General features: G+C 36.5%; 1 protein-coding gene across 7 annotated transcripts; it reads right to left on the bottom strand.

The window, feature by feature from the left end:
* Positions 1–82: 82 nt before the first annotated feature.
* LOC121330519 (complement factor H-like) lies at positions 83–26,170 on the bottom strand. Of its 7 annotated transcripts, none has more exons than XM_041277090.1 (18): positions 26,051–26,170; positions 23,050–23,232; positions 22,673–22,775; positions 22,203–22,279; positions 21,321–21,515; positions 20,485–20,661; positions 18,391–18,573; positions 17,170–17,355; positions 15,951–16,136; positions 14,736–14,921; positions 13,521–13,706; positions 9,430–9,615; positions 8,208–8,393; positions 6,992–7,177; positions 5,847–6,029; positions 4,173–4,349; positions 2,409–2,503; positions 83–317 (listed from the first exon to the last, which is right to left on the bottom strand). In XM_041277090.1, the coding sequence occupies exons 1-18, from the start codon at positions 26,112–26,114 to the stop codon at positions 255–257; spliced, it is 2,802 nt and encodes a 933-aa protein (XP_041133024.1). In that variant the 5' UTR covers positions 26,115–26,170; the 3' UTR covers positions 83–254. The 7 variants fall into 7 exon arrangements, with proteins under 7 accessions (XP_041133024.1, XP_041133023.1, XP_041133021.1 ...); XM_041277089.1 differs by having other exon boundaries at positions 83–313; XM_041277087.1 differs by having other exon boundaries at positions 83–313; positions 2,318–2,503; positions 26,051–26,169.

Genomic DNA, 26,170 nt, shown 5'->3' with positions numbered 1-26,170 from the left:
CATTACACCAACCTGAAATGTAAATACAGTTTACTCAAAATGGCCTTAGCAAAGCAACTTACACAGAAAACGTGACAAAGGGTAAATTTAAGATGAAATTTAATTGTGCCAGCCAACAATAGTAGATGGACATATACACAAAATAGAAATAATTCAGGCTGTATTTACTATGCTGTAGCTGTAAAAGAAAACTATAGAAAAACTAAATGCAGAAGACAATCTAAATCTAAATTAAATGTCTTCCCCTCCTCTTCTCATTCCAGCGAAAGTTGCTCGTTGAAAGATCCAGGTTTGGATTCCTCAGTTTTTTCACCTATCCAAAAAAGAAAAGAATATCTACTTATATTTGTTCTTTACTGATTCTTAACTGTTATTTTTACTAATGTATCACAATGGAGAGTACTGTGTTTGGAATCCTTTCTTATCAATATAAGCACTGTCAATTGGACAGAGAAATTACACAGTGAATGTACCAGCAACAAACACATGCAACCTTACCATGAGCAGGTAAAGCCAGCAAATAATATTAATGTTAACCTGACCTATTAAACACATTGATATTAGCATTTCTACTTTATAACATTTGTATGTACAAAAATAACAAAAACAAAACCAAGACATCCTTGGTCATACATACATTCTGGGATATCCATTTGCCCATGTTCACATGTTTTGACCACCTTTGTAATACGCTGTGTATTTAGGTTCAACGCTGTACAATTTAGGTTCAACCCTGTACAATAGGGTGATGTGAGGCAAATCTATTAACATTTCTTCTGCACCCACTTCCATCATGTTTGGCAAGCAGGGGCATTTGCCTACTACATTCCAATACGTTTCACTATTTAATGCAAGTAACTACATATAAGCTACTACTTTGGAAGTAAAACTGATGAGTGGGCTTTGAGATGCACACAACACTTATTAAATGAATCTCTAAACAGAAATCACGCTTCCACTGCCTCTCTATGGGTTACACAAACTGCTTTACTCTGGTTGAAAAACTGACCAAAACTAATAATAAAGCCTAATAATACTACAGTGAAAGTTCAACCACACAAATAAAGTATACAGTTGGCGCCGCTTTATCGTGACGCCTCAGGAGAAGGAAAAATATCCTGAATAAGCAGCTGTCCCAATTAAATGAGAGGCATTTGAGACAACATAAGTCATGCTTCTTTGAGTCTTAATGAAAAGAAAAAATAATGAAATTGTATCACATTTTCATTTAATGTTAAATACATAATTTAAAATACGAGTCAATAGCATTGGGAAGAACCATCTCCCAGAGTTGTATCCCATTAGCAGCAATCCTGTTTATCATTATCCCAATTATGCAGTACCCACTGTACTTACTTGTATCAATTAAATGCAGGAGTATTAAAACAGTAAAGTTTTACAGTACTGTTGTAGTGTTATTTTCAGGTACACAGCGCTCTGAAAGCAGGGAAGTGCCCATTCAAATCTTATACGTTATGCTGTTTTTTGGTCTTTTATACCTTTTCAAATTGAAATTTTCATATTTTTCCATCATTAAGAAAATAGTATGTGAATATTTATCATATGCAATGAATTGGGCCGTGTAATTATTATTTTTTTGTTTACATCTGTAACTTCACATTTTGTCTTGTTTGTCGTTAATTGTTTAAGTTTGCAAAAACTAATGTAGGATTAATGGTATATGCACCTCTGTTTGACAATAGGAAAACACATCACATCATAATAAATGTGACAGCGTACCACTTTTTAACATTACACAGGTCAAGTTTTGGTACACGTGCCACATTGTGACGATGTACCACTTTATAACACTACACTGGTACCGATGTTCAGAATCAATTTGGAGAGCAAAGCTGTTCATTCAGCTGCAAACTTCTTTTATCTGACATGTCTTCAACAGTCTTTGCTTTGCATTGTGTAATAACAGCAGGACACATTAGATTTTTGTGCAGCCCCTTTGCCTAGCTTTATGTTAAAATGATTTTCAGACTGAGACAGATAATACCATCAGCTCCTTACGGACTGTCTGGTGTTGCTTTGGTTTTTCAATACAGATAGGTAGAGACTAAGTAGAAGGGGTTTATTTATCAGGAAATTAAGCAAACAGAAAAACGGCCATTTTCGAAGGAAGATTAGAAAGGACTCGCTGTGCACATGTGCATTAAGGACAGGGGATACACATTTCAAGAGGACACTGAGGTAGATACGACACCGGGAACTTAAGCAAACACTTAAAAAAAAATATGCTTATCTTATTACTGCAAGTTTATGTGCAAGACAAAAGAAGACTAATCTTGGCTGAGGGTAATCTCTGTACCTTTTAAGCATTCTGGTGGTTGAGACCAGCCTCCATTTTGACAGGTAATAGTTTGGGACCCATGAGTTTGGGACCCATTGTTTGTACATACGTATGTAACTGTATCCTCTTCATAGTATTTTTCTTCTTCATTAGTTATCACAGCATATTGTACGTATGGTGGAGTACCACAAGACTTTTTATGCACTATTAAAAAATGAAATGCAAAATAAAAACATAAGTATACATTATCCAAGGATAACTACAGGAGCCATGTATATGAAGGAAGATTAGAAGGGGCTGTGAAAGACATCTGAGCTTCTACCAGGAATGAGATTCTCCTCTGTGGGTCTGTGAATACTGCTTCAACTAATTATAAACACATTGTGTATTGGGTAGGGAGTTCATCATAATTTTCATTTCAATTTTCAAACGTATTTATTTTTAGCCTACAATTGTGCATACTGTAAAATACAGACAAAAGTAGATGTCAACATAAGAAAATAAGGTCACGCTTTATTTTAAAGGCTATCATTTTTTGTTTATTAACCCTATCCCTAATGCTAAACCAACAATTAACAATGTTTGTTAACAGTTCATAAACTAAAAAAGCCCTAAAAATATAGCGTGCCCGACCAACCAATATACACAGATGGTTTACAGTATATTTTTCTTTTTAACCAAAAAAATTAGCAAAATGCACATTTTAGTAAGCTGTGGCAAAATATCCATCCAATTTTTATCCACACACCAGATAATCGTAAATCAGCATTTTATATGTGATGTGTTCTAAATAAATGTACATTCTGTATGACAAAATGCACAATTTAAATTAAGTTTACAAATTATACACAATATAGATATCCCCATTATTTTTGTCTGCTGCTCGCAGGTGGGAGACCTGCTTCCCTGTACACTAGTAGTTTCCATAACAGCGAATTAAGCTTCTGTAACAAGGGTAGTTTAAGTTGAATATCTGAATGCTGAGCTTTGATGAAGCAGTACATGACATTAGTTGTAGGCAGCATAGTTTAATGCTGTTTTAATAGTTACCACCCTAACATAACTGGAGGGTGTGAGATCTTACTTGGGGATCTGGAGAGGATGTTAATGTAGAAGCTACGCATCGTGTTTCCTGTACTGTGTTATTATATGAAGCCCTGTTAAACGTCCCTGTTTTAATAGCAGGAGGAGAAAATAAAGTGCATTTGAATTGACCAGCGAGCTAAAATTAATCTACACGCTTTTACACAACTCAGAGATAATCTGAATGGTCGGAGCCAGGCCCAGGAACACCGCATGATTGACAAACTGTATAGCAAGTAGCCACATTCCTGACTGACAGTAGATTAGAGCTAAAGGGGATTTTAGAGTAGGATGGCCCCAGTTTGCTACACCTTGTCTAGCCCATAGGTTAATACAGATAACTCAGCCAGCTATATACTCAACCCCAGTTAAGGCTTAAGTGTTTAAGCTAGCCCTGGTTACTGATTTAGTCACACGTTAATGGGTAGTGACTAGAGAGCTAGTGAGTAACATGCATTTTGATTAATGAATTTCCTTTATCTATTCGTTGAGACAGGAAGTGATGTAGGTGACTTGAGACAATTAAACGTTCATTAACGACCTGATCGACTCAATTTTAAAGCATTAACAGATTGATTTAATTCACACATTTCGTTTGAAAATCACTTGCTACTAAAGCTCTTGTTACAATACATGAGAGCGATACAATAACACTGGGTTTTGAAAATCCTGGCCCTTGTTTCTTTATGTTCTACCATACACTTCTTGGCTGTATTTTGCTGGGGCGATACTTTGTTTACTAATGATAAAAGCCCAAAAAATGTGAATATGGTCAGTAATATGTACTTACAAGTGCAGCTTGGTAACTCCCATGTTCCATTAACACATACTGCAAAGTTTCCATTTGCAGGTTTATATGCGGTATGACAAAGATATTCCACAGTTGCATTGTTAATGTACACATCCTTTTCTTCAGTTTTTTTACTTGCATTTTCAATATTTGGTGGAGGGAGACAAGAGCTTTTATCTAATAAGAAATGTAATTATATAATATATGGTTAATTATAATTGTATAGAGCTTACTGCTAAATAAGTACACTAATTATTTTACAATGTACTGTATTACAAATGCATACAATACAACACAGTCAATGTGATTAGCTTTATTATTATTTTTTAGATCCAGAGCTTTATTTTAAAATAGATATATTCTCAACATAAGTTACTAAGCTTAAAAAAACAAACCCATAGTATATACTGCTGAAATACTGTATGCAGTTCCAGTAACAAGAGGTTCACTCTTGTGCGTTTATCAATAAATGTCCTTGATGGGAAAGGCAGCGTTATTATGTACATGTCACAAAGACGGCCGGAGTGGGTGGAGTCAGACCAGAGCCAGGAAATAAGCGCAACAGAGAGCTGTGGTTTGGTGGAGCTGAGCGAATGTTTTCGCTCAGCATTTAATAAACAGAACAGAAAATAAAAAGGTTGTACAAACAAACACAGGACACGGCACACGTCACAAAAATAAAAAGACAAACAAAACGGACTAGACAGACAAACACGGTAAGCAGATACTTTAACTATTATTTTTAACTTTAACTATGCTTTTTATCTTTACCTCTGTCTCCAATCCCGTTCTCCACTCACCGAACACCCAACCGCGAGTGAGTAAAACGTGCATCTATATATACTGTTGTGCTGGGATTCAATGACTAATTAATTATTCACTTGAATCCCAGCACGTGAATTAATAATGTGCAACCTCATGCTCGCATATTAACTACTTTAAATGTACGTGAAGTGATGTACAATCCCGTGCCTAAATACAAATATACATTTTAACACTCGTGTTACACAGACCCGTTTATATCCCGTGTACCAATGACTATACATCGACATTTAACAAACCACACGCAACATAACAGATAATATACACAGGGGCGGGGACTTTGTCACAGTACACCACAGTGTACATGTGTTATTATGTACAGCTCAGTGTACATGTGTTATGTACAGCACAGTGTAAATGTGTTATTATGTACAGGACAGTGTATATGTGTTATTATGTACAGCACAGTGTACATTACTTAAACATACAATTACTATTATGTATAACACACTAAGGCAATATGACTTTTACTGTAAATATTCTGAAGGCATATTCATATTGTGGTGTACCTACTAAGATTACATTTTATATTTCTGATATTAATTGATGATATGTAAATGCTATGTTTATTTTCTGACAGATGATGGTTGCATTGGCTTGCACTGTGAAGAAGTTACCCCAGACAGCTAGCCACTACAAATTATTTTGATTACTTAACAGCTAAAGAAGCGCAGAATATAATTATTATTTTATGGTAATATTGTGAGAAAGCTGAATCTTAATGTAGACTTAGTCTTGTGCCAGGTCTACCAAATATAATATATTTACCTAAATGAATCTATTTCTATGTTTAAAGAAATAAGGTACATTACGCATTCTAAGGAACATAACTTATGAACTGGATCTACTTACCAATGCATTTGGCCTCACCCAACCACTTGCCATCAACACATTTTATCACTTTCCACCATGTACCTCCTATTATAGGTTTATGCTCAGGTCCACAGGCATAAAAAAGCAATGCTCCATTTGTATAATATTCATATTCTGGATATAAATATCCATTACTTATAATAGGTGGTTGGCATTTGTGTTCTAAAATAAGAACAGAGATAAATGACTGGTTCTGGAATTTTAGTGATATAATAAATACTGTTTGATGGCACTTCTGTCTGAATGGAAAGGTGTCACATTTTTCAACCATACCCACAAAATATTTATCAAGTGCTTATCAAGCAAATGAAGATAACTAGATAAATAAATATATAACTAACTTGAGAGGTCCTACATGCACCTTGCAAGATCTGCACCGTTAGTAGTTTTTCTTAGTTCTTACAAAAAATATTTCAATGACAGGGTAGCGGCTTTTGACAGGGTAGCGGCTTTTGACAGGGTAACGGCTAGGCTCAGATATTATCGGCAGGGAGAGAAAGTCAGAACACAGAAGCTGCAGTTTCAAGAGCTAATGCGCACTTTATTTACACACACACAGAATGGACACAAACAAAAACACATTAACAAAATAAAAGGCACAAGGGTCAAAACAAAAGATCTACAAAACTCACAGCAAGACAGCACTGAACACAAAACACATACCTTCACCTCTACCACCAACATTAATCTTCCTAACACCCATGAACACCTATTTTATACACCTGTGGCTGCGGTCTAATTAATCACTTAATAATTTATTCAATTGATGGCTCCAGCCACATTCCCATGTGTTTTGACAGGGGTAAATTTAACCCCCTCCTGCCAAGCCAATATTCCCCAAGCCAACACATACACACTGCACAGGCTTTCACTCTGCCACCCTGCCACCCTGCCACACACCTTTACAGTGTGCCTCTGGAATCCAACCATTTGCTGTGCTTTCTGGATTTCCATCTTGCTCATAACCCTTATCACATGTGTAAGCAAGCAGATCCCTTTTTATGTATGATTGTGATGTCTTACTAGCTCTATCGGTACATCATCAGATTTTATCTTTATCTTATTTATTATCAGAACTTGTTTTTGGTATATTATAAATCTAGTTGTGCAACATAAAACTTTACCTTTGCAGAGAAGAGGAATCGACCACTGTCCTGTTTCAGTGCATGTCACTTTTTCACTGACTTTCTTATTTACAGTTTCATATCCGTTACTGCAACGTAAGGTTTCTGCTTCATTAATTTTGTATTCGGGTTTGCAAGAATCCATGCTTCCATATGGTATGTTACTGGGTTTTACACATGTTATTTCTGTGGAAAAATAAGCATTTTGAGAATTATTTGATTAATTCATCAGAATATGAGCTTTGCACACTATATAAGAATGCTTTTAATATGATTACAGCTAATGAAATATTTCCATTAATTACATAAAATGTGCCTGCCCTACTGTCAGCTAATCTTTTAAAATTTTAACTTTGTTGTTAATTTCACCTCAGCATTGCTGAAGCGATGTTTTTGTATAATTGTGATGTCTTACTAGCTCTGACAAAATGTATGTTAGTTACTTCACATATGATTTCTAAAATAAATAAAAAGGAGAACCAGAATCTAAGAGCACTTCCAGCACGTCAGTAACTGTGCTGGAAAAAAGGACAAAGAGAGTCTTCAGCCTCCTATGTAACTATATCAGTGGCAGGGCTGTTTGGTGTGTCAGTCAAGGGTGATTGATAATTGTATTAGTCATTCTCCTGTTCAATACACAACTGCAACTGAAAGGAACATATAGATCCTTTATCTACTGCCTTGCGTCTACAACTTTAGTTGTGAAATAATGTGTTCTAATGTCATTATTAAATAGTTCTGACTGACGAAAGATCACACAATTTGTCCTGCTTAATTAAATTACATAATCTAGGCTAGTGAGTCGAGATGTATCAATACTATTTGCACTTGTGCTCCCCATGATAGCTGTGTGAGTTTCCACTCAATTACAACAGAGGCTTTTGTTGTTCTTGTGAATAGTATATTAAAAAGGCAATTATATGAGCTCTAAAAACAGTAATATGTTTGATGTAAAAGTTTTGTTCATCATCATCATATTTAGTTTCTCTATCTTCTGCCCTAATTACCAGTAACTAAAGTTAGTTAAAAAATGAATGACAGTACTTTATTTAAAATGTTAACATTGATGTTAGAAAATGAAGGGACAGTAGGAGGGGTACGATAATGGACCTGATTTGCAAAGAAATGTCTTTCTTAATTGTCTACTCAAGCTAATTTATTATCAGAACTTGTTTTTGGTATATTATAAATCTAGTTGTGCAACATAAAACCTTACCTTTGCAGAGAAGAGGAATCGACCATTGTCCTGTTTCAGTGCATGTCACTTTTTCACTGACTTTCTTATTTGCAGTTTCATATCCGTTATTGCATTGTAAGGTTTCTGCTTCATTAATTTTGTATTTGTGTTTGTAAGAATAGATCCTTCCATATGGTATGTTCCTGGGTTTTACGCATGTTATTTCTGTGGAAAAATAAGCATTTTGAGAATTATTTGATTAATTCATCAGAATATGAGCTTTGCACACTATATAAGAATGCTTTTAATATGATTACAGCTAATGAAATATTTCCATTAATTACATAAAGTGTGCCTGCCCTACTGTCAGCTAATCTTTTTAAATTTAACTTTGTTGTTAATTTCACCTCAGCATTGCTGAAGCGATGTTTTTGTATAATTGTGATGTCTTACTAGCTCTGACAAAATGTATGTTAGTTACTTCACATATGATTTCTAAAATAAATAAAAAGGAGAACGAGAATCTAAGAGCACTTCCAGCACATCAGTAACTGCGCTGGAAAAAAGGACAAAGAGAGTCTCCAGCCTCCTGTGTAACTGTATCAGTGGCGGGGCTGCTTGATGTGTCAGTCAAGGGTGATTGATAATTGTATTAGGCGTTCTCCTGTTCAATACGCAACTGCAACTGAAGCAAACGTATTTTTAAGTGCTTTATCTACTGTATTTCATCTATAGCTTTATCTGTGTAATAATGCGTTCTAACTTCATTATTGTATAGTTCCGACTGACGAAAGATCACATAATTTGTCCTGCTTAATTAAATTACATAATCTAGGCTAGTGAGTCGAGATGTATCGGTACTATTTGCACTTGTGCTCCACATAATAGCTGTGTGAGTTTCCACTCAATTACAACAGAGGCTTTCTTGTTCTTGTGAATATTATGTTAAAAAGGGAATTATGAGTTGTAAAAACAGTAATATGTTTCATGCAAAAGTTTTGGACATCATCATTATCATCACATTTATTTTCTCTATCTTCTGCCCGAATTACCAGTAACTGAAGTTAGTTAAAAAAACAATGAAAGTACTTTATTTAAAATGTTAACATTGATGTTAGAAAATGAAGGGACAGCAGGAGGGGTACAATAATGGACCTGATTTATGAAGAAATATCTTTCTTTATCGTCTGCTCAAGCAAATTTATGATCAGAACTTCTTTTTGGTATATTATAAATCTAGTTGTGCAACATAAAACCTTACCTTTGCAGAGAAGAGAAATCGACCACTGTCCTGTTTCAGTGCATGTCACTTTTTCACTGACTTTCTTATTTACAGTTTCATATCCGTTATTGCATTGTAAGGTTTCTGCTTCATTAATTTTGTATTCGTGTTTGTAAGAATCGATGCTTCCATATGGTATCTTACTGGGTTTTACACATGTTATTTCTGTGGAAAAATAAGCATTTTGAGAATTATTTGATTAATTCATCAGAATATGAGCTTTGCACACTATATAAGAATGCTTTTAATATGATTACAGCTAATGAAACATTTCCATTAATTACATAAAATGTGCCTGTCCTACTGTCAGGCTATGCCAGTGCGTAACAGGTCACTGCCCCCTTTCCCGGACTTTGTCATGGAAATCCAGTCTTCCTGGTCCAATCTATCTTCAGCACCTAGTACGGTTGCCAAAGCTCGGGTTTTCTCTTCGTGTCGTTGGAGCGCCGAGGCCCACTCACGCTTCAACGACACGCCTGGCAGCAGCTGATCCACAGCTTGGCCGGCCTGCAAAAAAGGGGCAACTGGTGCTCTGGGGGGGGTGGGTGGCAATCACCAGCGACCCAAGGGTCCTGCAACTGCACCCCCCAAGCAACCTAAGGCTCAGCATCCCTGATGGGCCGCTGCAGCTTTCAACCCACTTCTCCCCCCTCCAGTTACTCTACTGTCAAATCAGCACCAATGACAGTTGGATGCTCACAACTATGCGGGCTGGTTACAGCCTTCAGTTCCAGTTAAAACCACCCCCCTTTCGGGGGGTGATAATAATTGCGGTGAAGAACCCGCTCCAACATGCAGCTCTCAACACAGAAATCCTTGCGCTTCTCTTGAAGCGTGCCATTCACGAAGTAAATCCCTCCTCTTGCAGGGAGGGTTTCTATTCAAAGTACTTCCTAGTGCCCAAGAAGGACAGTGGGTTCTGCCCTGTCTTTGGATTTGAGACTTCTGAACAAACACCTTTGGGTGTTACGTTTCAAGATGCTCACGCACCGCCATGTCATCCAGGCCATTCCACCGGGCGACTGGTTTACCACCGTGAACCTGAATGATGCATATTTTCACATACCCATCAGGCCCGGGCACTGGAAATACCTTCGCTTCACGTTTCAGGGCAGGTTCTACGAGTACTGCATACTCCCCTTCGGTCTGTCCCTTGCTCCTTGCATTTTTTCCAAGTGCATGGACGCCATTCTGGCCCCCTTGCGGGTTCAGGGCGTTCGACTGATGAATTACCTAGATGACTGGCTTGTCTGCACTCAGTCACAGGAGCAAGCCCTGGCATATACGGCATTGGTCACAGACCACCTCCACCTCGGTGTCTATGAAGGCCACATTGACAACTCAGAGAGTTACCGCAATAGAGTCTTGTCTCTCCCTATTTTGGTTGCGAGAAACAGTAAGTATGGTGCTGTGTCAGCGCATGCTGGGGTTAATGGCTGTTGCCTCGCAGGCCCTTCCTTTGGGCCTTCTTCACCACAGGCCTTTCCAGGCCTGGTTAAACTTGTTTGCGCTTCACCCGCAACGAGACAGACATCACAGGCTGGTGATATCCTGGAGGCTGGAGAACCCTGCGCTGGTGGAGGATACCCTCTAACCTTCATCAGGGGTCAACCATGGGTCTTGTCTTCTGGAGGGAAGTAATCACCACAGCTGGGGCGCAGTCTGGAATGGTGTGGGGACTCAAGGAGTGTGGACGAGGCCTTGGGCCTCAGCCCACACTAATGCCCTGTAACTCAGAGCAGTAGATCTCACCCTACAGCACTTTCTTCCAGTGATCCGGAACAAACATGTGCTGGTGCGGTCAGACAACACCACGGTATTGGCATATATCAACTGCAAGGGCCTTCACCACATGGCGGTTCAGCTGTTACTGTGGTCGCAGCCCCGGCTGGCTTCTCTTCGGGCAGTCCATTTACCAGGCCGACTCAACCACGCAGCGGATCTCCTGGCCCCCTGGCCTCAGGATGACGTCTCCACCCCAGGGTGGCAGAACACATCTGGGAGTGGTTCGGCAGACGTAGATCTCTTCGCCTCGCGGGAGTCCACGCACTGCCCCCTTTGGTTCTTGATGAGAGACCTCGACAGTCCCTTAGGATTCGATGCCCTGGCCCATGGGTGGTCAGCTTGTTTCCTATATACCGACACCACTGTTCCCCGCCTTCCTAGAAAAGGTCAGGGTAGAGAAAGCAACAGTGCTTCTGGTAGCATTTCGGTGGCCCCAAAGGACCTGGTTTTTGACCCTGGTGCAACTCCTGCACGGCCAGCAGCGGATCTCTTCTCTCAGGCTCAGGGCGACGCAACTGATGCAACTATGGGTCTGGTCCCTGAACGGGAACGCCTGTCATCGCTAGAGCTGTCATCGGCAGTTATTGCCACTATTCAGGGCGCGAGAGCTCCCTACCAGGTCGCAAAACGTGCATAAGTGGCAGTTATTTCAGGACTGGTGTCTGCCCCAGAGCCAGGACCCAGTTACCTGCCCCATGTCAGTCATCTTACAGTTTCTCCAGAAACTACTAGATGATGGAAAATCCCCTTCCATGTTGAAGGTGTACTTGGCAGCCATATCTGCTTGTCACGTATGCATAGATGGGTTATTGCCTGGGAACCATTTCCTGGCGTCCCAATTTCTTAAGGGTGCAAGGAGGCTGCGTCCTCCCAGGACGTCTAGCCTCCCCTTGTTGCGCCTTGATGTGGTGCTAGAAGCCCTTAGAAAAGCCCCCTTTGAGCCATGCCACTCCATGGATCTGAAGCTCATGTCTCTAAAGACTACATTGTTGCTGGCTGTTGCTTCAGCAAAACATGTGGGCGAGCCGCATGCACTTTCAGTGCACCCTTCTTGCGCTTGTTTCTCTGGAGACGATTTCTAGAGTCTCCATGTGACCAAACTCAGCATTTCTGCCGAAGGTAATATCCCTGTTCCACGTGAACCAATCTATGGAGTTCATGGCATTCCATCCTCCTCCCTTCTCTTCTCCGGAGGAGAAACAGTTGCACATGCTCTGCCCGGTACGAGCATTAAGGTGCTATATTGACCGTACAAGGTATGTCAGAAACACCAAAAAATTGTTTGTGTGTTATGGTTCTAGAACGCTGGGTCAGACATTGTCTAAACAACGCCTGTCCCATTGAATAGCTCGCCATTGCTCTGGCTTCTGAATCTGCTGGCCTTTTCCCTCCTGGGCAATTGAAGGCGCGTTCTACCAGGGGTATGGCGACGTCCTGGGCCCTCTTTCGAGGTGTTCCAGTGTCAAAAAAATGTGCTACGGCTAGCTGGGCTATGCCACACACTTTTATGAGGTTCTACAGACTGAATGTACTGGAGTCATCTGTTCCATATTTTGGAGCATTGGTCTTAGATTTTATTACACCAGTATCCTGGTACGATCTCGTACTTTTTTAAAGACGTTCTGTTCATAAAAGAACAATATTAGGACATATGTCATTTGAACCCAGATGTTGAGGCACTGTTCCATGTAATTTTATACATGTTAGACCGATCTTGTCCTACTGCCGCATGGTCTCCCTCGTGACTGCTCTGGTACACAGTACCCATTTAGTTGATGGCTAGTTTTGAATTGAAAGAGAACATAAGGTTGCAGATACAACCCCGATTCTCTGAAAGAAAAAGTAGCCATCAAGCAACGAGGTTGCTTCAGTAGCCCTTGCGGTCTGAAGTAAAAAGAGACTGAGCTTCCTACGCTATGCATAGTTATTCAGCACCCGAGGGGCGGGGCGCTGACGGCAGAGCTACGGAGGCCTAGAGGCAGCTTTTATATTAAGCTCAGCAGAATCCTATCATCTGATGGCAATACACATTTAGTTGATGGCTATTTTCTCTTTCAGAGAACAGGGGTTGCATCTACAACCTTACGCTAGTTAAAAAAAAGAATGAAAGTACTTTATTTGAAATGTTAACATTGATGTTAGAAAATGAAAGGACAGCAGGAGGGGTACAATAATGGACCCGATTCATGAAGAAATGTCTTTCTTTATCGTCTGCTCAAGCTAATTTATTATCAGAACTTGTTTTTGGTATATTATAAATCTAGTTGTGCAACATAAAACCTTACCTTTGCAGAGAAGAGGAATCGACCACTGTCCTGTTTCAGTGCATGTCACTTTTTCACTGACTTTCTTATTTGCAGTTTCATATCCATTATTGCATTGTAAGGTTTCTGCTTCATTAATTTTGTATTCGTGTTTGTAAGAATAGATGCTTCCATATGGTATGTTCCTGGGTTTTACACATGTTATTTCTGTGGAAAAATAAGCATTTTGAGAATTATTTGATTAATTCATCAGAATATGAGCTTTGCACACTATATAAGAATGCTTTTAATATGATTACAGCTAATGAAATATTTCCATTAATTACATAAAGTGTGCCTGCCCTACTGTCAGCTAATCTTTTTAAATTTAACTTTGTTGTTAATTTCACCTCAGCATTGCTGAAGCGATGTTTTTGTATAATTGTGATGTCTTACTAGCTCTGACAAAATGTATGTTAGTTACTTCACATATGATTTCTAAAATAAATAAAAAGGAGAACCAGAATCTAAGAGCACTTCCAGCACGTCAGTAACTGCGCTGGAAAAAAGGACAAAGAGAATCTTCAGCCTCCTGTGTAACTGTATCAGTGGCAAGGCTGCTTGGTGTGTCAGTCAAGGGTGATTGATAATTATATTAGTCATTCTCCTGTTCAATACACAACTGCAACTGAAGGGAACATATAGATCCTTTATCTACTGCCTTGCGTCTACAACTTTAGTTGTGAAATAATGTGTTCTAATGTCATTATTAAATAGTTCTGACTGACGAAAGATCACACAATTTGTCCTGCTTAATTAAATTACATAATCTAGGCTAGTGAGTCGAGATGTATCAATACTATTTGCACTTGTGCTCCCCATGATAGCTGTGTGAGTTTCCACTCAATTACAACAGAGGCTTTCGTTGTTCTTGTGAATAGTATATTAAAAAGGCAATTATATGAGCTCTAAAAACAGTAATATGTTTGATGTAAAAGTTTTGTTCACCATCATCATATTTAGTTTCTCTATCTTCTGCCCTAATTACCAGTAACTAAAGTTAGTTAAAAAATGAATGAAAGTACTTTATTTAAAATGTTAATATTGATGTTAGAAAATGAAAGGACAGCAGGAGGGGTACAATAATGGACCTGATTCATGAAGAAATGTCTTTCTTTATCGTCTACTCAAGCTAATTTATTATCAGAACTTGTTTTTGGTATATTATAAATCTAGTTGTGCAACATAAAACCTTACCTTTGCAGAGAAGAGGAATCGACCACTGTCCTGTTTCAGTGCATGTCACTTTTTCACTGACTTTCTTATTTGCAGTTTCATATCCGTTATTGCATTGTAAGGTTTCTACTTCATTAATTTTGTATTCGTGTTTGTAAGAATAGATGCTTCCATATGGTATGTTACTGGGTTTTACGCATGTTATTTCTGTGGAAAAATAAGCATTTTGAGAATTATTTGATTAATTCATCAGAATATGAGCTTTGCACACTATATAAGAATGCTTTTAATATGATTACAGCTAATGAAATATTTCCATTAATTACATAAAGTGTGCCTGCCCTACTGTCAGCTAATCTTTTTAAATTTAACTTTGTTGTTAATTTCACCTCAGCATTGCTGAAGCGATGTTTTTGTATAATTGTGATGTCTTCCTAGCTCTGACAAAATGTATGTTAGTTACTTCACATATGATTTCTAAAATCAATAAAAAGGAGAACCAGAATCTAAGAGCACTTCCAGCACGTCAGTAACTGCGCTGGAAAAAAGGACAAAGAGAATCTTCAGCCTCCTATGTAACTGTATCAGTGGCAAGGCTGCTTGGTGTGTCAGTCAAGGGTGATTGATAATTATATTAGTCATTCTCCTGTTCAATACACAACTGCAACTGAAGGGAACATATAGATCCTTTATCTACTGCCTTGCGTCTACAACTTTAGTTGTGAAATAATGTGTTCTAACGTCATTATTGGATAGTTCTGACTGACAAAAGATCACACAATTTGTCCTGCTTAATTAAATTACATAATCTAGGCTAGTGAGTCGAGATGTATTGATACTATTTGCACTTGTGCTCCCCATGATAGCTGTGTGAGTTTCCACTCAATTACAACAGAGGCTTTCGTTGTTCTTGTGAATAGTATATTAAAAAGGCAATTATATGAGCTCTAAAAACAGTAATATGTTTGATGTAAAAGTTTTGTTCACCATCATCATATTTAGTTTCTCTATCTTCTGCCCTAATTACCAGTAACTAAAGTTAGTTAAAAAATGAATGAAAGTACTTTATTTAAAATGTTAATATTGATGTTAGAAAATGAAAGGACAGCAGGAGGGGTACAATAATGGACCTGATTCATGAAGAAATGTCTTTCTTTATCGTCTACTCAAGCTAATTTATTATCAGAACTTGTTTTTGGTATATTATAAATCTAGTTGTGCAACATAAAACCTTACCTTTGCAGAGAAGAGGAATCGACCACTGTCCTGTTTCAGTGCATGTCACTTTTTCACTGACTTTCTTATTTACAGTTTCATATCCGTTATTGCATTGTAAGGTTTCTGCTTCATTAATTTTGTATTCGTGTTTGTAAGAATAGATGCTTCCATATGGTATGTTACTGGGTTTTACGCATGTTATTTCTGTGGAAAAATAAGCATTTTGAGAATTATTTGATTAATTCATCAGAATATGAGCTTTGCACACTATATAAGAATGCTTTTAATATGATTACAGCTAATGAAATATTTCCATTAATTACATAAAATGTGCCTGCCCTACTGTCAGCTAATCTTTTTAAATTTAACTTTGTTGTTAATTTCACCTCAGCATTGCTGAAGCGATGTTTTTGTATAATTGTGATGTCTTCCTAGCTCTGACAAAATGTATGTTAGTTACTTCACATATGATTTCTAAAATCAATAAAAAGGAGAACCAGAATCTAAGAGCACTTCCAGCACATCAGTAACTGCGCTGGAAAAAAGGACAAAGAGAGTCTCCAGCCTCCTGTGTAACTGTATCAGTGGCGGGGCTGCTTGATGTGTCAGTCAAGGGTGATTGATAATTGTATTAGGCGTTCTCCTGTTCAATAAACAACTGCAACTGAAGCAAACGTATGTTTAAATGCTTTATCTACTGTATTTCATCTATAGCTTTAGTTGTGAAATAATGTGTTCTAATGTCATTATTGGATAGTTCTGACTGACAAAAGATCACACAATTTGTCCTGCTTAATTAAATTACATAATCTAGGCTAGTGAGTCGAGATGTATCGGTACTATTTGCACTTGTGCTCCCCATGATAGCTGTGTGAGTTTCCACTCAATTACAACAGAGGCTTTCGTTGTTCTTGTGAATAGTATATTAAAAAGGCAATTATATGAGCTGTAAAAACAGTAATATGTTTGATGTAAAAGTTTTGTTCATCATCATCATATTTAGTTTCTCTATCTTCTGCCCTAATTACCAGTAACTAAAGTTAGTTAAAAAATGAATGACAGTACTTTATTTAAAATGTTAACATTGATGTTAGAAAATGAAGGGACAGTAGGAGGGGTACGATAATGGACCTGATTTGCGAAGAAATGTCTTTCCTAATTGTCTACTCAAGCTAATTTATTATCAGAACTTGTTTTTGGTATATTATAAATCTAGTTGTGCAACATAAAACTTTACCTTTGCAGAGAAGAGGAATCGACCACTGTCCTGTTTCAGTGCATGTCACTTTTTCACTGACTTTCTTATTTGCAGTTTCATATCCGTTACTGCAATGTAAGGTTTCTACTTCATTAATTTTGTATTCGCGTTTGTAAGAATAGATCCTTCCATGTGGTATGTTACTGGGTTTTACGCATGTTATTTCTGTGGAAAAATAAGCATTTTGAGAATTATTTGATTAATTCATCAGAATATGAGCTTTGCACACTATATAAGAATGCTTTTAATATGATTACAGCTAATGAAATATGTCCATTACTTACATAAAGTGTGCCTGCCCTACTGTCAGCTAATCTTTTTAAATTTAACTTTGTTGTTAATTTCACCTCAGCATTGCTGAAGCGATGTTTTTGTATAATTGTGATGTCTTACTAGCTCTGACAAAATATATGTTAGTTACTTCACATATGATTTCTAAAATAAATAAAAAGGAGAACCAGAATCTAAGAGCACTTCCAGCACATCAGTAACTGCACTGGAAAAAAGGACAAAGAGAGTCTCCAGCCTCCTGTGTAACTGTATCAGTGGCAGGGCTGTTTGGTGTGTCAGTCAAGGGTGATTGATAATTGTATTAGGCGTTCTCCTGTTCAATAAACAACTGCAACTGAAGCAAACGTATGTTTAAATGCTTTATCTACTGTATTTCATCTATAGCTTTAGTTGTGAAATAATGTGTTCTAATGTCATTATTAAATAGTTCTGACTGACGAAAGATCACATAATTTGTCCTGCTTAATTAAATTACATAATCTAGGCTAGTGAGTCGAGATGTATTGATACTATTTGCACTTGTGCTCCACATAATAGCTGTGTGAGTTTCCACTCAATTACCACGGAATCTTTCGTCGTTCCTGTGGATATTATATTAAAAAAAAGCAAAAATATGAGCTGCAAAAATAGAAATATGTTTCATGTGATAGTTTTGTTCATCATCATCATATTTAGTTTCTCTATCTGCCGCCCTAATTACCAGTAACTAAAGTTAGTTAAAAAATGAATGAAAGTACTTTATTTAAAATGTTAACATTAATGTTAGAAAATGAAGGGACAGCAGGAGGGGTACAATAATGGACCTGATTTATGAAGAAATATCTTTCTTTATCGTCTGCTCAAGCTAATTTATTATCAGAACTTATTTTTGGTATATTATTAATCTAGTTGTGCAACATAAAACCTTACCTTTGCAGAGAAGAGGAATCGACCATTCTCCTGTTTCAGTACATGTCACTTTTTCACTGACTTTCTTATTTACAGTTTCATATCCCTCATTACAAGATAAGGTTGTTTCTTCATAAATTAGATGTTTGATTTTGGGAGTATTGACCTCTCCATTTAGTATATAACTTATTCCACATGTAATTTCTGTTGAAAAAAAAACATGTTTTGATAATAATTTCATTAATTAGTCAGAATATGGGCATTGAACACTGAGGAAATCTGTCAACATGATTATAGCCAATTAAATATTTATATTAATTACATAGTTTGCATGCCTTTCTATCAGGTGAATTTTTTATACTTTGACTTTGTTGGTAATTTCACCTCAGCATTGCTGACGTGATGGAGAGAATTGCCCTGTTTTGAGCTGCAAGGTTGTTTGACTTCTCTTCTGAATAGCAAGAACAGCTTGATAATTATACATGTAGCTTGTCATTTACACCCTGACTACTGTAGCCAACACATATGTGAAAATAACATAACCCACAATATACCATCCAATGGTACTGTTGATTTTAATGCAAAACTAAAAGTTCTTAAAACTGTAATTGTTGATTAATCACATTAATTACATGGTATATTAAAAAAAACAAAAAACAAAAAACAAAAACAAAAACAGACAGCGATGGCTGACATGTATCCCATTTTTTAATATAGCTTTTGAAAGGTTTGATTAATTATTTTCTTAAAAATAACTCCATCAGCTTGTCGCAGTGCTGTGTGGTTTATTATTCAACTGGAACCAACTTCCATAAATACAAGGTTTTGTGGAAGAATTCTCACCAACACTTTCTGCAAAGATTTCTTGTCAACAAGGAATTATTTCAAGTTGCAGGTTTTTTTAAAATATTATCACAAGAGTTGACCAACTAGTACGTGTTCACATGTGAGGTATTTCCATGAGCGACACAGACACATACTAATGGATGTTTACAAACATTTTTGAAATAATTAATTGTCTGTAGAGTGGTTCTAAAAGCACAGGTTCACTACTGTACTGAACCTGCTTCGTATGGGTTCTCAGAATGAGGCTGTTGAGAACAGGCTGTGCTCTTTCTGTAAAATCCAACAATTAAGCACCATTGATTCCCAACATTCTGTATATTGATTACTTAATTGTTATTTTCTAGGTAAAATTTCTATTGTTATTTCTGAACAAAGCAAATTTGGAAGTAACCCTCTTGTTTCTATGACATCTATATGAAATAAATGGTCTGCTTGACATTTAGGAAAAAAAAACATTTTATTATGTATTCATCTCAACACAGAGGTATTACCTGCATAATTAATATGCATTGGAATTCATGTTTGTTACCTGACAGGCTGTAATCACAGCCACACTAAAACACGTTAAGATTTGACCCTGAAGACATGCTTAATGACAGTGGAAGTACACATATAACAGACCACCTGCAGGAAGAAATGCAAACTTTCTTTAACCCTACTGTAGAATAGTACCAGATGTCATTAAAAAGAGAAGTCAAAGTGAGCTCATACTGTAGGTAAGATTCATGGAATTATTTTATTACTTATAACCCTGTTTTATTTAATGGTTTGAGGAAGGATAGATGCTAATGTACAAAAATAGGGAAATGCATCATTATGTTACAATATTTCCTCCAGTATGTGGTGTAACGATTAGTGTTGATATGAAAGGTGGCTAAAAACAAACCTCGTGGATGTATTCTTGCAAACATCAACGATAATATTCTGTTATATGTTTGTCATAATATTTTAGTAATTTAAATGCAATTTATATGGAAGCGCAATGCTGCCAACTGTGGTAAAAAAACAAAAACCTTGATAATTCTTCAGCAAATTACCATACATGTTAGTATCTTGTAAGAACATACATACTAGGCGACTGTTTTTTTTAGCCTACTTGGTAGCAATGTGCGTCTGTACTTTTCTCTAATGTATAGGCTACTGTTCATTAGCTCTCATTCTGGAGACATGTAGTGCACTAAACTACAGGTGACATAAAGCATTGTTGAAGAGGTATCTGGTTGAATATCTGCCACTTATAAAACTAACAAATATAAAAAGAAATAATACCTTCACATCTTGGCTCTGGACTCCAACCCCTTTTGGTGCAAGTTGAGCGTGATCTTTCTGCAGGCCTATATTTGTGATCACAGTCAAATGTAATCACGTCGTTATTTTCATAAATTGACTTCTTGGATTGTCGGTGGACTGAGCCATGTGTGATATTTGGAGGTATACATGTTATTTCTAAAATAAATAATATTGAAACAAATTATATCCTATTGTTGAATAGAAAGGACCAACAGTGGATAAAAAAGTAAACTGCCAGATGGCAGCATCAAGGCAAAACACAATTTCAGAAAGCGAGGCTTTACCCGATTAGCTGCTAAAAATATAGAAATCGAGTTACAGAGTCCAGTCCCTTTAACAAAAGGACCATAGGTGCGCCTTGTATTTCTATTTTTTTTTTGCTTAGAGTTCTTACGATGCTTTCTGAAGTCCTGTTATATGGATTTATTGTACATTATCATACAAATTGACGAATAGCTGTCCCAAAGTAGAACTGACCTAATCTCTAACCCCAGTTCGTAAAACAATGTTATGACAATATCAAATCAAATAAATGATTTCTAGGACATCCTTTTTTCCTGCTTTGATAAAATTCCATAAAACTGCTTCTTATCTAAAGTTATGTTTTCATCCACTGATTGATTATTTATTTATTTATTTATTTATCTATGTATGTGTTCTTAATTTCAGTAGGAATCTTCTATTGCTTAGCGAATACATTAGGCCTACTATCTATTGCGATCTTTAACAAATTATGTTTTAAACAAAGTCTCCAATGTAAGGAATTCTTACATTTAGGAAAAAATGCCTAAGAGCTTTCAACAAAAATATCTTACCTTCACATTTAGGAAATGGTTGGCTCCATGTGCCATTTGCTGTACAATATATTTCCTCTTCACCTCTAAGTACGAGATGCTCAGAGTTGCACTGAAAGCGCAGTGCATTTGCATAAGGAATTGGTTCCCCTGTCTGAAACATTCCGCTGATGATTTCTATATTGTTGTCTGTTTTCTCTGGTATACAAGTCAATACTTAAAGAAAAAAAAAGCAAATGTAATGTTTTACAAGCACAATCTCTGATCAAAATGTGTTGTTTTTTTATCTCTTGGGTGGGAGAATTAAAAGTATGAAATTGCCTTTTTTATTGCTGCTAATGCAAATGTGTGTCTACACCTTAGTGTTAGACCAATAGAAAATTGAATCCAACCTTCACATCTTCTTGAACACAATTTAATTTCTACAGTTTATATTATAGTATAGTCAATATGTAACTGACTTTAAGTGAGGTGGCACAAAACGTGTTAGATGGAGCCTTTATTCTATGCTTCTAATACTAAACAATTGTGTAGCACAGTCATTTGGTTGATATACTGTAATACTTCTTTACAGGCCTGTCGAGACAAATAGTGCTGCTGTCAAATAGTGTCGCATGACAGGATTTGGCATCTTAGGTTCCAAATTGTGATGCTGCCAAATAGTGTTGCACAACTGTAATAATAAAGTAATGACTTGTAATTTATTGTAGAACCGTATTGATTTTTTGAAGATCAGAGGACATTGTACAGCAAGAAGTAATTTGGTCAGGAATTAAGATTTGTCACCCCTTCATCCACATCTATTTTTAAAGCAGGCATGCTGCTTCTTACACTAGCTGAAAGTACAACTTTTTTTTTTTGAAATTTTATTACAAAATAAAAACTCAACTTAGTTTGATTTACCTTCACAGTGAGGAATATCATTACTCCATCCATCTGCAAGACAAATTCTGTAATTCATTTGACTTGACATCTGGTATCTAAATGAGAAAATCATTCAGTATTTTATATGTTTGTTTGTTGGTTCCTATCTGCCTCTCAATTGGGACTTGCAATATGTTAGTAACTATACTAAATGTGTAATATCCATGTTCTTGTTAACCCAAGGCACAGGATAGTAGGAATTAAGGACAATGTGAATGGTAAAGCTTTTAGAACTACACATTCTGTAATACCTGGTTTAAATGTCAATGTTATATTTCATTATTACTTTTTCCCCCTGTTGTATTTTGTTCTGCTTTTAATATATCAGCTCAGCAGTGTTGCCCAGTTTTGAAACAGATTCAATATTCCCATATCAGGGATGTTTTGATAAGCAAATGTTGGAAAGCGATGTATACAGCTTTGGTAAGATGTCCACATATAAAACATACCCTTCATTGCAAGTGTATATAACTTTGGCTGTATACACAAAGTCCTCCCCCTCCAGATGGAAATTTCCATTTGGTGTGTCACCAGGACTACCACACGGCTTTTCTGAAACCAAATACAAATACATACGGGTTTGAAAGAAGGTACAACTGCAGCGTGCAAAAATGAAAAAAAATGAAGGTTTAAATGATTGAAAAACTAACAGTTTTACTGCACTGTGTTTGCTTTCTTTCTTTGTGCTGAAGATGGGCTTTTGTTTGAAACATCCCAAAATAAATAATTTTTGTGATAATTTTAACTTTTTGTGTACATAAGAAAACAATTCTCTGAATTACGTAGAAATGTATTTGATGTCTTTCTTATTGATTAAAGCACTTACTTCTACATATTCCTCGAAGATTGTCCCATTTGCCATCTCTGCACGTGCTTTTGATACGTTTTCCTGAAATATATCCACTATGACAAGCGTAGGTTACCTCATCTCCATCTGAGTACTTGTTTTTCTCATGTTTCTGACCTTCATTAATGAAACCATTCTCCAAAGTTGGAGGGAATCCACAGGCTACAATAAATGCAATATATGTATTTTTTAAAAATAATTTAGCAAACACCTTACTTTTTAATATGAGCATCACCTAAAAGTGATAACACTACTGATAATAATTACATCATATACAAGTGTCACAGATGTGATTAATTGTTTTGATGTTGAGCACATTATTATTATTATTATTATTTATTATTATTATTATTATTATTATTATTATTATTATTCATTGAGTATTGTCATTTTTAACTGTACGATTGTTTTGAGTTTAACGTCTTTTTCTTTGTATATATGTAACACGCTGTGTTTGTGTGATTTTTCTTTTTTGTGAAAAAAATAATTTGATATTCGTTTTAATGTGCACCTGATTAATGTAATTCAATAATTAACTGGATCACCTATAGCAGGTCAAAATTACCTTGTTATGCTTAATATGGGACTGATAAAAGTTGAGAGAGGAAAAGGGGAGGAGGAAAAAGAAAGAAAAGTGATGAAGAAAGGAGAGAGACAGGAGACAGGAAAAAGGCACAGAAAAGACAGGGAACTCAGGAACTATATGAAAAGAGATTTATTTATTTATTGACTTTGTAGACACCCAGTACGCTGGGTTATGGGTTGCTTGAGTCTCTTTCAGGCTGAGTTTTTGTGGATTGCAACTACCGACCAAAGCAAGGACGAGCAGAGCCCATTCACACTAACAGGGAGGCTGACAGCTGGATCCATGGAGCAGTTTTTGACATCTAAGAGGGGAGAGATGTTTGTTTACTCCCCTCTTCAAAGTTAAGTGCTGCCTTTCTATCTTTTGTTTTAAGTTTGAACTTTTTTTTTCTTTTTTTTCTTAGTTTATATTTTTTTCTATCACTGAAAGTACACGTTGGTTTTGCGTTTTTTAGTTTTTTGTGTTGTGTTTGTTTTTATTATTATTAGATAAGTTTCCTGCTTTCTCCCTGCCCCTTCCCACCCACATCTGTTGTAGTTGTTGTTTCTCACACACTCTACTGGTTTGGACTATTTGAACGGATGGACTTTAAAGACTGTTGAGCCCTGGAAAGAGGCCTATTACTTGGACTCCTGTCTTTTTTGTATTTTACCATTGTATGTATTATGGGATCATGTTAATAGATTGTTTAATTTTTTTAAAACCTGATTTTAACTGTTGGAATAATAAATGCTTTATAATTAATGGCAACTTGTGGACCTTCCTTTGTGTGGCTGCTCAATTATATTGCTGCTTCCCTGAAATAAAACAGACCTGTTCTTAATTTAGCTATAGATATAAAACAAATCAAAAAAGAGTTCTCTTCTCTATAACCAAGAGGTTGGCTAATTAATTATAGTTTGTATAGTGCTTGATACCACGGCTCACACAATATTATTCCTGTGTGTGACAGTGTAAGTATTTATATTTCAGTTCAGTATTGTTTTACCTGTTTAATGTTCAATTACACAAACATTTGTTTGTGGCTCAATAGCGTTGGGGTAACTTAAAAACATTTTAGGCAAGAATAGAACAAGTAACACACAAGACTACTATGAATGCATAATAATGTGAAATTTGGTAAACCCTTTAACTAGCAGTAAACTAGTCTTCAGCTGGTTCTAATGGAAAATGAGAAGCAGACAGTTGCCCAGTTGACCACTAGGATTGTAAATCTTCCCAAAATACAAGCCATTTAGTAATAATTACTAAATGTATCCTAAAAACACAGTAGTATAGAAACTTTGAAGTTAAAAGTCTACAGTATAGCCATGCATTATTATAGTCTCACTTTAATCCATGTAAAGCTCGATCTTAGTGAACATCATGCTTAGAGCTTTCATTCTTGAAGCACCATTTCAACTGCAACAGTGAAATTTGCCTGTTACTCAAAGGACATTTTGACCAAAAAGAAACAGGAAAGCAACAATCATATTGAAGCTTAATGTATTGTTTGTCATATAAAGTAGCTTGTGTGGAGGGAGGCCACTAAAACCATGATTCAGCCTAAAAACCCCTTGCTGGCTGACCTATTTTATTAAATAAAATACAAATTCAGATCATTAATACCTCTCGCTAACAGGCTTCATGGGTATGGCAGGTGCAATAAAGTATCCCTCCCCATCTTCTCCTGTAATATATAACTAAATCCGTTATCCCATCCACCTCATAACAGCCCACATTCCCAGCAGTAATTTAGGAAGAAACCATAACAATCTATTATCATACCTGCTTGCTTCCACGCTGGCTAACATACTTCTACACCAGCCAGGCCTGGAAACTAAGATCTTCATTGAAAACTAGCTACAGCCAGTCTGCTCAAAGGTGTCACTATTCTTGGTGCGTATAATACAGTTTGTGGTGCCACAGTATTTGTGAGATGGCATGCTCAATATATTCATATATGTATGTATTCAAAATGAAGATGATAATCTATTCAGGAGTACCAATATATTGGGTAAGCACCCACTCTGAGTGGGTAAAACAGGCAACAAATGCCTCATTCGTGAGCACTAGTGTTTTTAGCACTAGAAAGATCTTCATGAATAGCACAATTCTATTTTTTATAGCAGGTATAAAAGTTCTAGCGTGTCTGAACAGTTACAATTAGTATGAGACACTAGGTGGCAGTAAAATACACTAAATAAATAATTTATTTATATGGGGTTATTTATCAAAATTAATGCGAAAAGTTCACAAAAGTTAATAAACCACTGTGAAAAACAGGCAGATATGTTGAGATGCAGATTTACTAAGGACAAAATCTAGTTCATCAGTAACAGCAGTGGAACTCAAAACTTCTATCACATGAAAAAATAAATCAGTATTAGCCTATGTTAGAAAATGGACACTTACCTTGAATCACAGTGGCAGCACAGTTCAGTAATGCAAGAATAAATACAAACCATTTCATTTTCATTTATTTTTTTATAGATCATCCACTTGCTGTATATGTTTCCCAGATAACTGTAAAAT

This window comes from Polyodon spathula, chromosome 18 (assembly GCF_017654505.1).
Source record: "Polyodon spathula isolate WHYD16114869_AA chromosome 18, ASM1765450v1, whole genome shotgun sequence".
Lineage (NCBI taxonomy): Eukaryota > Metazoa > Chordata > Actinopteri > Acipenseriformes > Polyodontidae > Polyodon > Polyodon spathula.
Note: the sequence above shows the minus strand (reverse complement) of the source record. Positions and strands in the feature narration are given on the sequence as shown.

What these genes read in the sequence shown, in the direction of transcription:
- LOC121330519 (XM_041277087.1), bottom strand. Translation starts at nt 26,114, where the DNA reads ATGAAAATGAAATGGTTTGTATTTATTCTTGCATTACTGAACTGTGCT. An exon ending in TGATATTCCTCACTGTGAAG is followed by an intron (nt 21,516 to 22,202) that starts GTAAATCAAACT and finishes TTTTTCTTTAAG; the next exon opens with TATTGACTTGTATACCAGAG. An exon ending in GATTCCTCTTCTCTGCAAAG is followed by an intron (nt 16,137 to 17,169) that starts GTAAAGTTTTAT and finishes ATTTTTCCACAG; the next exon opens with AAATAACATGCGTAAAACCC.